The sequence below is a fragment of the Haliotis rufescens genome, unplaced genomic scaffold, assembly GCF_023055435.1.
Source record: "Haliotis rufescens isolate VD_foot unplaced genomic scaffold, xgHalRufe1.0.p SCAF_4, whole genome shotgun sequence".
NCBI lineage: Eukaryota > Metazoa > Mollusca > Gastropoda > Lepetellida > Haliotidae > Haliotis > Haliotis rufescens.
Window position 1 is genome coordinate 22,175,995 of NW_025964112.1, and position 12,803 is coordinate 22,188,797.

General features: G+C 41.6%; 1 protein-coding gene across 4 annotated transcripts in view; it reads right to left on the bottom strand.

Moving 5' to 3' along the window:
• Window positions 1-12,803, bottom strand: part of LOC124132162 — a 163,107-nt gene that overhangs the window by 104,911 nt on the left and 45,393 nt on the right. The window contains exon 1 of one of the 4 annotated variants that reach the window (XM_046495914.2): window positions 1,850-2,083. The exons of the other annotated variants lie outside the window; for them this stretch is intronic. Within the exon in view, the coding sequence (XP_046351870.1) occupies window positions 1,850-1,882 (33 nt within the window). The 5' untranslated portion in view covers window positions 1,883-2,083. Of the gene's footprint in view, window positions 1-1,849; window positions 2,084-12,803 lie in introns of those variants that run through there. 4 annotated transcript variants of the gene reach the window in all.

The following is a 12,803-nucleotide window of genomic DNA, read 5'->3' on the forward strand; positions in this document are numbered from 1 at the left end:
AGGACAGGCATGGTCGAAATGTTTGTACATTGGTCTTGCTGCCAGATTGTTCTGGCACCGGATGGTAATAACTCTGACAGTTACCGTAACGATAAATCATTGCGGGAGTTAATCCCTTCACTGTGAACCCTTGCAACACTAGCAGTGTAATATAATAGTGTAAAGTCTGTGAATGTAGTGTGCATGTATACCTGGAGGGGTGTAGAACAAACTCACAACTTTCGTAGTTATTTGTAGAACATCCCTATGTTGGCTTAAAGATATGACATAGTGTTCTGTTCTTTCCTTCCTATTAACATGTTGCCATGTTTGTCAGGACATAACATGGTATCCTGTTCTCTTGGACAATTCATGATGGCCTTTTCGTTATAAGATAATTTAATTTGTTGGACTCTTTTTATAAATATAATGAGGTGGCCTGGAGGCATGTACGTTATAACATAACATGACGGTCTGATAGTTGTGACATAACCTGTGGGTTGTTGGTTATGGTATAACATGGAGGTCTGTTAGTTATAACATGATGGTTGTTCGTTATGGCATGACCTGATGGTTGTTCGTTATGGCATAACTTGGTGGTGTTCGTTATTGCATGACCTGATGGTTGTTCATTATGGCATAACCTGATAGTTGTTGGTTATAACATAACATGGAGGTCTGTTAGTTTTAATACAACATGATGGTTGTTCATTATGACATAACTTGATGGTAGTTGTTTGTAACATAGCATGGAGGTCTGTTAGTTATCACATAACCTGATGGTTGTTCATTATGACATAACCTCATGGTTGTTGGTTATAACATAAAAAGGAGGTCTGTTAGCTATAACATAACATGGAGGTCTGTTAGTTATGACATAACCTGAAGGTTTTTCGTTATAGTATATCAAGGAGGTCTGTTAGCTATGACATAACACGGTGGTTGTTCGTTATGGAATAACCTGACGGTTGTTGGTTATAGTGTAACAAGGAGGTCTGTTAGTTATGATATCACCTGACGGTTGCTAGTTATAGAATATCAAGGAGGCCTGTTAGCTATAACATAACATGGAGGTCTGTTAGTTATGATATCACTTGAGGGTTGTTCGTTATAGTATATCAAGGAGGTCTGTTAGCTATGACATAATGGTGGCCAGTTCTTTAAGACATAACATCGTAGTCTGTTCTTTGACAACAGAATAATATGTTCATTGGGACATAACCTGACACCTGTTCTGTAGAATATGACGTCGTGGTCTGTTCTTGACTAATAACAATTTCTGTTTTTAAGGTATATACATATTATCGCGTATGTGTTAGGCCAAAACATGGAGGTTTGTTTGGGCATAAGAAAATGTTATTGTCTTTGACCTGTAAGCAAACACTGAATGTTTGAAACTGCTTATGCGTACCATGCCCGATTGAAAAAAAAATTATTCTTATTTGAAACAAAACCCTAGCAAGAAAACTATCTTCGGAATAGAGAAGCTTTATGAACAACAAAGACTCATCAAATTACATTTGAAAACATCTGTATTTATATAAAGATTATACGATCTAAAGACCAAATTCAAAAGTGTCGATACATATCACATACATGAATTACCTGACATGATAACGGATAAAACTGCCAAGAAATCAAACATACTTTCCACCAATTTTATTTTCAACCCCAAAAATTAGTGTGATGTTGTCAACTTCTTCATGTTTACCCACATGCCTATTCCCAGAATAATAGCCATGACACTATCTCTGGGCGCAGCGTCCTCCCATCGGGGATTCAGTTATTCAGCTTTACAGCATCGCCGTATCAACAAACACCTATGATAGAACTTCCAGATTTAAAGTCAAATCTGAGCAAAGGTTCCTACCTGCCAGCTTCCCTCCATGCTACCACTTTTCATCCTCTGGAAACTGTCTGTATTATCCAACTAAGCATCACCCCTCACTGCTGATTAACGTTCAGACTAAGGAGCTCTACGCTTGTACTGTCACAGACATAAATCGCCAAGGAACTGGGTAAAAACGTTTGGAATCGCAGACCTTAGTTGTGTTGCCATAGGGCACTGTTCGGTTAAAACGTGGGTTTCCCTTCCATTCGGTATTGATTAATCTTTGTGTATACAGTGTAGTGGTTTATGTTGTTGCGGAAGGATCCCGAATATCGCAGCAATGGATGGGGTGTTTACAGCTTTCTGATACCACTTGCATAATAGGCAAACCATGACAAATATTGATATTTTGATACCTCTCGTTTAATGTTTAACTTTTCGTTTTTTGAGACAGTGATAAAGTAGGTGGTGTAGCTTAGTGACTTTCTTGTGACGTTTTCGGTGGGGTTCAAATCCCCACAATGGGTACAATCTGTGAGCTCTTCTCGGCATGACGTTAAAAATATTAACGATACTTAACAGATGACCTAAACTTAACTATATCCAAAAGATATCCAAAGACGGTATATTACAGGGGGTACAGTTGGAAGGATCAGTTTTTTTCACGACCGCAGCACTGGTTAGTTGGGCAGGGTTGTCATGAGAAGCCTTGAGAAGCCTTGACCTTCCAGGTACGGTGGAACACAAGTCAATCTGAACACAAGAATGACATTCTAGAAGGAGATTCCTAATCGGTATATTTACAAGGATAAAGTCAGTAAACAATGAATGATAGTTTTAAAGCAGTACATAGTTTTAATACAGCACATTTATTATCTGCATTGACCGCCGCCGTGGTCTAGTGGTAGAGCGTCCGCCCGGAGAGCGGAAGGTCCGGGGTTCGTCGTACCAAAAGACGTTAAAAGATGGTACTTGTTGTTACCCTGTCTGGCGCTCGGCATTTAGGGGCTAAAACAAGGACTGGTCGGCTCGGAGTCAGTATACTGTGTCTGAGTTGGGTATTCATGTTAAACTGCGGCATGGTATCTCAGTGAGCTAGCACTTTAAATCGGCATCAGTCCGGACTAGTACAAGCAGCCACACAAACACACACACACGTACATGCACGTCGCTATATAAGTGCAATAATCTTGGACGCGACGTTAAACCCCATTTCACCTCATCTGTTATCTGTATTGATCAAATACGCGAGCCGAAAAATCCATACGTGTAAATTATTATTCCACGCGCTCTCCGGCTTCGTTGATGTAATGCAGACAATATTGCTGACGAGTCATTTAGGAACGTCATATTCTATCCTTGTTGACGTCGTAGAGATACTGCTGGCTTATCAACACGAATCTATGTATGGCTAAAACGGTGTCATATCTACAGCTGTTTATTAATGATTGATTATAAAGATAATATTATATCCTTGTGTATGTTGTCAATATATTCTCTTGTTGTTACTTAACCCGTGTCAAAATTCACGTATTTCTTCTGCGATCTTGAAATTAAACCATTTAAACACTTTGTCTAGTCTGTAAGTAACCCGTGTTTGATAGGATGAACAGCTATCCAAGGCGTGGACCTATCTAAAAGACTACTATATATATATTACCGTGTCGCTTCGTATATGTGTTTATTCATAATACTGAGAGGCCATGGGCCTATAGCACATGTTATATAGTAATGGGTGTATATGCATTTATATAAGGTAACTTCTTAGCTTCACAGCATGCATTATTACATTCACAGCTTTTTCGTTATTACTACATTCTTACTTGACGTTAATGTAACAAATTACTGTAGACTTGGATAACGGATATAATATTTATCAATGAACAGAGTTCAGCATATAACGGACATTTTCTACAGTGTTTAAATCACAAAACTGACAGATTCTGTGTTCTCTCACGATCCCCGTCTCAATAAAGAGTCGTGTGAACCACATCTGAATCTTGCAAGTGCAATTCGAAATGTTTTTAGTGTAACATCTCACAAGTATTGCTCTCCACAGAAGCTGTATTTAAAGAGGGATTAACTTGATAATTTCTTTGAGACTGATAAGGAAAAATGCCAATTTTGAATATACATATCTTTCAGGGTCTGAGTGAAAGCATCTATGAAACGATCTGGTATATACGTATCCCGTTCTGTCCATATCTGAGGGGCGTTCAATAAGTTTTGCAACTTCAATATAAGACCAAGTCGCAGAATATCTTTTGCACTTTTATTTTTCAATATAATCTCCATTCACCTCAATGCATTTATTCCATTTGTCCTCCAAGCTTTTAATACCACTTTTATAGAAATCCGCAGATTGGCCCTCTAACCACGCCTTTGTGGCAGCCTTTATGTCCTCGTCATCCTGGAAGCGTCTTCCACGTAGGGCAGATTTCATTTGGAAATAGTCCCTGGGGGCTAAGTCTGGGCTATAGGGTGGGTGATTTAACTGTTCGAATCCACATTCACATATGGCTGCCTGTGCAATTCTCGACTTGTGAACCGGGGCGTTGTCATGTAAAAGTAGAATACCACGTGTTAACATCCAACGGCGTTTCTGGCGAATAGATTTTCGCAATTCTTTCATTACATTAGCATAATACTGTCCATTGATTGTATTTTTTGGTGGCGTGTAATCAATCAGTAATATGCCTCTTGCATCCCAATATATAACCTTGCCAGCCGATACTTGAGTGCGAAACTTCCTCGGAGGCGGAGAATTTGGTGCTTCCAATGCATGGATTCCAATTCAGTTTCTGGGTCCCAGTGGTGGATCCATGTTTCATCCTCCGGCTTCACCAGCAGTATAGACATCCAGGAGGTGTCTACAACTTTCAGTTCTCTGATGGCGATCTTGAGCTCTGAGGTTTCTAGGTACCCATCTTGCAGATACCTTGGACAAACCAAGTCGCTCATGAATAATGGTTCCAACAGTTCCAACTGATATTTGGAATTCCCTAGAAAGTTCAGATACTTTCACTCGTCGGTCAGACAAAATTCTTCTTTCTATAGCACTGTAGAGACCAACGGCAAACTGTGGAATAGTCAGGAGCATCTTTACCCATCACTTTACACATGCGATCATGGATCATTTCATTTCCTTTGCATCCCTCCTTGGTAAGGAACTTTATTACAGCGCGTTGTTCATGTTTGAGAGAATCCATGATTGTGACCACATCACATCGAACTTATTGTTGTGTCTGGAACTTGTTATGACCCGTGTCAACCTGATGTTATGACTAGTGTCACACCTGCCACAAGTTGACATTGTTTGTGTAAACACAAATGCCCAAGTTGCAAAACTTATTGAACGCCCCTAGTATTACCATAACCACATGAATAAAGTTAATGCTTAACAGAAGCTGCCCAGTTAGTGTGTCCTTGTTGATCGTGGAGGAATAACATGCCATAACATTTCTTTGGATATCTTGTTGCAGGCATTTATCACATCATGGGTGTCCTGTCAGGATAGTTCCTGATAGATGAGGAGTATCTCGCCAATGAGGACTGAAAATGGATATCAAGAAAAAACACTGCTATAAAAAATTAAGTATTTCCTTTGTTTCCCTTAAACTCAAATTAATACCACTTTTTTGTTATTGTAGGCAAATGGGGAACGTTGTCAATATCCAATGGGGCAATATCACAGGGGCGTACAATAACTGTTTTACACGTTTTTAACATGTGTTGATTTGAACGTGGGTTTTAGCCCGACTATCGAACGCACTACCCAGGGCCACTCCATACTTGTAGTGAATGTAGATAGAGTTCTCTCTAACAGGCAGCAATGTTGGGATATTGATCTGCATGCTAGTTGATGACACAGATGTACTTTGAAACGGTAAATCAAGCATGTGTTGCTTCTTCGGCAATTGATATCCGTCAACTCAAACAGACCGACAAACTCCTCCATTGTCATGAGGGGCATATTGACAGTTCCGACGTGGCATAATGGACAACGGAAAATAAGCTTGAACATGCATCGACTGGCATATTACGCGTGGTTCATTCTATACACATTACTCACTCATACAGTTAATTCGAAGATAATAATGTTATATAACTTAACACCTTCGCACTTGAAAATAAAAACGACTCGCGGATAGTATTTTGGAATGGTACACAATAATGTTTATCATGCTTTTGTGACCAAGTGATAAGTGTCAATACGGCATTTATTTCATAGATATATATATTATGCGAGGCCTCTTTCATAGTTTGGTGGACGACTTTGTAGCCAAGCTTTTCCTGCTTTTATCTGCTGTATGTCGGAAACCCGGGCTCTATTTTCCACATGGTTGCAATGTTTTGAAGCCCATTCCCAGTGCCCCTTGTAAGGTCAGGTGAAATTGGGTTTGGCGTCGGGTTCAAGATTATTGCACTTATATAGCGACGTGCATGCCGCGCGCGCGTGTGTGTGTGTGTCTGTGCGTGCGTGTGTGTGTTACTGCTTATACTAGTCCGGACTTATGCCGATTTTATAGTGGTAGCCCACTGAGATATCATGTCGCAGTTTAACATGAATACACCACTAAGACACAGTATACTGACACCTAGCGAACCTGTCCTTGTTTTGAACCCTGAATGCCGAGCGCCAGGCAGGGTAACAATTACCATCTTTTGACGGATTTTCGTATAAAGCGGCCGGGGATCGAACAAACGATCTTTCGGTCTCCGGGCAGACGCTCTATCCACTAGAACACGGAGACGGTCTAGGTAAACATGGTTTTCTTACTCACTGCTTTCAGAAAACGTTTGTTAAATTTACATTTATCCCAAACCACCAAAATGTATCAATAACAAAAACTAAATGTTGGTGACATTGTTTTGTTTAGGCAATTGACACGCCACCATAAAGAATCTGTTATGTCATATTTCTTTGTCTACCAGCAGCATACCTGTGCTGGTGGGTGGTCAATATCACTTGGAGTTTTCACTGAAGACAAGAATGGAAAGTCCCTTTGAGGGATCACTTCGTTTGTGAAGTCTGAAAAAGACGACGCACTTATTTCTTATACTGAACCATGAAAATAATGTCACAGAGAGGAACGCGAATTAACATAAGCGAATTAACATAAGTTTCCGGCTGTCGGTCAACCATCTTTGTGACACCGTGATGAATTCCACCCAGATGCCTCAACCAATCGTTCCGCTGTCAAACAATATAAAGCCTCCTTTGCTGGTTACATGGGTGTTCAAGTCAATTGCGTGCATTGGCTTTGCCTTTGATTCATCATTAATGAATGACCGGCAGGTTGTTGTATTTAACCACACGGCAATATGGAGGTGATTACATGAAACGGAGGTGAATTGTCGGAAGTAGGCCAGGCAGGTGCATGGCATTTCAAGCTGCAAATACCTTTATAATGTGTCACTTGATAAATCCATAACACAACTATTTGACATCTGGCCTCTTACAGCATGTACAACTGTAGTGTAGCCGTGACATGGGTAGAGCATGTACAACTTAGCGAAGCCGTGACATAGGTACAACTGTAGTGTAGCCGTGACATGGGTAGAGCATGTACAACTTAGCGAAGCCGTGACATAGGTACAACTGTAGTGTAGCCGTGACATAGATACAGCAGGTACAACTGTAGTGTAGCCGTGACATCGGTACAACTGTAGTGTAGCCGTGACATAGATACAGCAGGTACAACTGTAGCGTAGCCGTGACATAGATACAGCAGGTACAACTGTAGTGTAGCCTTGACATAGATACAGCAGGTACAACTGTAGCGTAGCCTTGACATCGGTACAGTATTCACAACTGTAGTGTAGCCTTGACATAGATACAGCAGGTACAACTGTAGTGTAGCCGTGACATCGGTACAGTATTCACAACTGTAGCGTAGCCTTGACATAGATACAGCAGGTACAACTGTAGCGTAGCCTTGACATAGATACAGCAGGTACAACTGTAGTGTAGCCGTGACATAGATACAGCAGGTACAACTGTAGTGTAGCCGTGACATCGGTACGGTATTCACAACTGTAGCGTAGCCTTGACATAGATACAGCAGGTACAACTGTAGCGTAGCCTTGACATAGATACAGCAGGTACAACTGTAGTGTAGCCGTGACATAGATACAGCAGGTACAACTGTAGTGTAGCCGTGACATCGGTACAGTATTCACAACTGTGGTGTAGCCGTGACATAGATACAGCAGGTACAACTGTAGTGTAGCCGTGACATAGATACAGCAGGTACAACTGTAGCGTAGCCTTGACATAGATACAGCAGGTACAACTGTAGCGTAGCCTTGACATAGATACAGCAGGTACAACTGTAGTGTAGCCGTGACATAGATACAGCAGGTACAACTGTAGTGTAGCCGTGACATCGGTACAGTATTCACAACTGTAGCGTAGCCTTGACATAGATACAGCAGGTACAACTGTAGCGTAGCCTTGACATAGATACAGCAGGTACAACTGTAGTGTAGCCGTGACATAGATACAGCAGGTACAACTGTAGTGTAGCCGTGACATCGGTACAGTATTCACAACTGTAGTGTAGCCGTGACATAGATACAGCAGGTACAACTGTAGTGTAGCCGTGACATAGATACAGCAGGTACAACTGTAGTGTAGCCGTGACATAGATACAGCAGGTACAACTGTAGTGTAGCCGTGACATAGATACAGCAGGTACAACTGTAGTGTAGCCGTGACATAGATACAGCAGGTACAACTGTAGTGTAGCCGTGACATAGATACAGCAGGTACAACTGTAGTGTAGCCGTGACATAGATACAGCAGGTACAACTGTAGTGTAGCCGTGACATAGATACAGCAGGTATAACTGTAGTGTAGCCGTGACATAGATACAGCAGGTACAACTGTAGTGTAGCCGTGACATCGGTACAGTATTCACAACTGTGGTGTAGCCGTGACATAGATACAGCAGGTACAACTGTAGCGTAGCCTTGACATAGATACAGCAGGTATAACTGTAGTGTAGCCGTGACATAGATACAGCAGGTACAACTGTAGTGTAGCCGTGACATAGATACAGCAGGTACAACTGTAGTGTAGCCGTGACATCGGTACAGTATTCACAACTGTAGTGTAGCCGTGACATAGATACAGCAGGTACAACTGTAGTGTAGCCTTGACATAGATACAGCAGGTACAACTGTAGTGTAGCCTTGACATAGATACAGCAGGTACAACTGTAGTGTAGCCGTGACATAGATACAGCAGGTACAACTGTAGCGTAGCCTTGACATAGATACAGCAGGTACAACTGTAGTGTAGCCTTGACATAGATACAGCATGTACTGCTAAAGTGTAGCCGTGACATAGATACAGCATGTACAGCTGCAGTGTAACCGTGACATAGATACATCTGTAGCTTACCCGTAACATAGATACAGCTGTAGCGTAGCCGTGACATAGATACAGCAGGTACAGCTGTAGTGTAACCGTGACATAGATACAGTATGTACAACTGTAGTGTAGCCGTGACATAGATACAGCTGTAGCGTAGCCGTGACATAGATACAGCATGTACAGCTGTAGTGTAGCCGTGTCATACATACAGCATGTGCAACTGTAGCGTAGCCGTCACATAGATACAGCATGTACAGCCGTAGTGCAACCGTGACATAGATACAGCATGTACAACTGTAGTGTACCTGTGACATAGATACAGCTGTAGCGTAGCCGTGACATAGATACAGCATGTACAGCTGTAGTGTAGCCGTGACATAGATACAGCTGTAGCGTAGCCGGGACATAGATACAGCAGGTACAGCTGTAGTGTAACCGTGACATAGATACAGTATGTACAACTGTAGTGTAACCGTGACATAGATACAGCAGGTACATCTGTAGTGTAATCGTGACATAGATACAGTATGTACAACTGTAGTGTAACCGTGACATAGATACAGCTGTAGCGTAGCCTTGAGTATATACAGCATGTACAGCTGTAGTGTAACCGTGACATAGATACAGCATGTACAACGGTAGCGTACCCGTGACATAGATATAGCTGTAGCGTAGCCGTGACATAGATACAGCAGGTACAGATGTAGTGTAGCCGTGACATAGATACAGCATGTACAGCTGTAGTGTAACCGTGACATAGATACAGCATGTACATCTGTAGCGTACCCGTAACATAGATACAGCAGGTACAACTGTAGTGTAGCCGTGACATAGGTACAGCATGTACAACTGAAGTGTAGCTGTGACAAAGATATGGCAGGTACAACTGTAGCGTAGCCGTGAAATAGGTACAACTGTGGCGAAGCCTTGACGTATACACAGCATGTACAACTGTAGTGTAGACGTGACATAGATACAGCAGGTACAACTGTAGCGAAGCCGTGACAAAAGTACAGTATGCACAAATGTAGCGTTGCCGTGACATAGGTACAGTATGTACAGCTGTAGTGTAGTGTACACATGTGGATACTGTTAATAATTGCAACTGTTGGTACCGCGGTGACATACAAAAATGGATACTGTCAATAACTGCAACTGTTGGTACCGCAGTGACATACAATTGTGGATACTGTCAATACCTGCAGCTGTTGGTACCGCAGTGACATACAAATGTGGATACTGTCAATAATTGCAACTGTTGGTACTGTGGTGACATACAAAAATGGACACTATCAATAACTGCAACTGTTGGTACCACGGTGATATATACAATTGTGGATACTGTCAATAGTTGCAACTGATGGTACCGCGGTGACATACAAAATGGATACTGTCAATAACTGCAGCTGTTGGTACTGTGGTGACATACAATTGTGGATACTGTCAATAATTGCAACTGTTGGTACCGTGGTGACATAGAATTGTGGATACTGTCATTAACTGCAATTGTTGGTACCACAGTGACATACAATTGTGGATACTGTCAATAACTGCAGCTGTTGGTACTGCGGTGACATACAATTGTGGATACTGTCAAAAATTGCAACTGATGGGACCACGGTGACATACAAAAATGGATACTGTCAATGATTGCAACTGTTGGTACCACGGTGATATACCAAAATGGATACTGTCAATAACTGCAGCTGTTGGTACCGCGGTGACGTACAAAAATGGACAATTGTCAATCATTGCGACTGTTGGTACCGCGGTGATATACAAAAATGGATACTGTCAGTAACTGCAACTGTTGGTACTACGGTGACATACAATTGTGGATACTGTCAATAATTGCAGCTGTTGGTAGTGCGGTGACATACAATTGTGGATACTGTCAATAATTGCAGCTGTTGGTAGTGCGGTGACATACAATTGTGGATACTGTCAATAACTGCAACTGTTGGTACTGCGGTGACATACAATTGTGGATACTGTCAATAATTGCAACTGTTGGTACCGTGGTGACATACAATTGTGGATTCGGTCAATAATTGCAACTGATGGTACTGCGGTGACATACAAAAATGGATACTGTCAATCATTGCAACTGTTGGTACAACTGTGATGTACAAAAATGGATACTGTCAATAACTGCAACTGTTAGTACCGCGTTGACATACAATTGTGGATACTGTCAATAACTGCAGCTGTTGGTACTGCGGTGACATACAAGGGTGGATACTGTCAATAACTGCAGCTGTTGGTACTGCGGTAACATACAATTGTGGATACTGTCAATAATTGCAGCTGTTGGTACCGTGGTGACATACATTTCTGGATACTGTCAATAATTGCAATTGATGGTACTTCGGTGATATAGAAAAAATAAATACTGTCAATCATTGCAACTGTTGGTACCACTGTGATATACAAAAGTGGATACTCTCAATAACTGCAACTGTTGGTACCGCGGTGATATACAATTGTGGATACTGTCATTAACTGGAGCTGTTGGTACTGCCGTGACATACAATTGTGGATACTGTCAATAAATGGAGCTGTTGGTACTGCGGTGACATACAATTGTGGATACTGTCAATAACTGCAACTGTTGGTACCGTGGTGACATACAATTGTGGATACTGTCAATAATTGCAACTGTTGGTACCACGGTGACATACAATTGTGGATACTGTCAATAACTGCAACTGTTGGTACCGTGGTGACATACAATTGTGGATACTGTCAATAATTGCAACTGTTGGTACCACGGTGACATACAATTGTGGATACTGTCAATAATTGCAACTGATGGTACCGTGGTGACATACAATTGTGGATACTGTCAATCATTGCAACTGTTGGTACTTCGGTGACATACAAAAATGGAAACGGTCAATCATTGCAACTGTTGGTACAACTGTGATAGACAAAAATGGATACTGTCAATAACTGCAACTGTGGGTACCGCGGTGACATACAATTGTGGATACTGTCATTAACTGCAGCTGTTGGTACTGCGGTGACATACAGTTATGGATACTGTCAATAACTGCAGCTGTTGGTACAGTGGTGACATACAATTGTGGATACTGTCAATAATTGCAACTGTTGGTACTGCGGCGACATGCAATTGTGGATATTGTCAGTAACTGCAGCTGTTGGTAGTGCGGTGGCATACAATTGTGGATACTGTCAATAATTGCAACTGTTGGTACCGTGGTGACATACAATTGTGGATACTGTCAATAACTGCAACTGTTGGTACCACGGTGATATACCAAAATTGATACTGTCAATAACTGCAACTGTTGGTACAACTGTGATGTACAAAAATGGATACTGTCAATAACTGCAACTGTTGGTACCGCGGTGACATACAATTGTGGATACTGTCAATAACTGCAACTCTTGGTACCATGGTGACATATAAATGTGGATACTGCCAATAATTGCAACTGTTGGTGCTGCGGTGACATACAATTGTGGATACTGTCAATAATTGCAACTGTTGGTACCGCGGTGACATACAATTGTGGATACTGTCAATAATTGCAGCTGTTGGTACCGCGGTGACATACAATTGTGGATACTGTCAATAACTGCAACTGT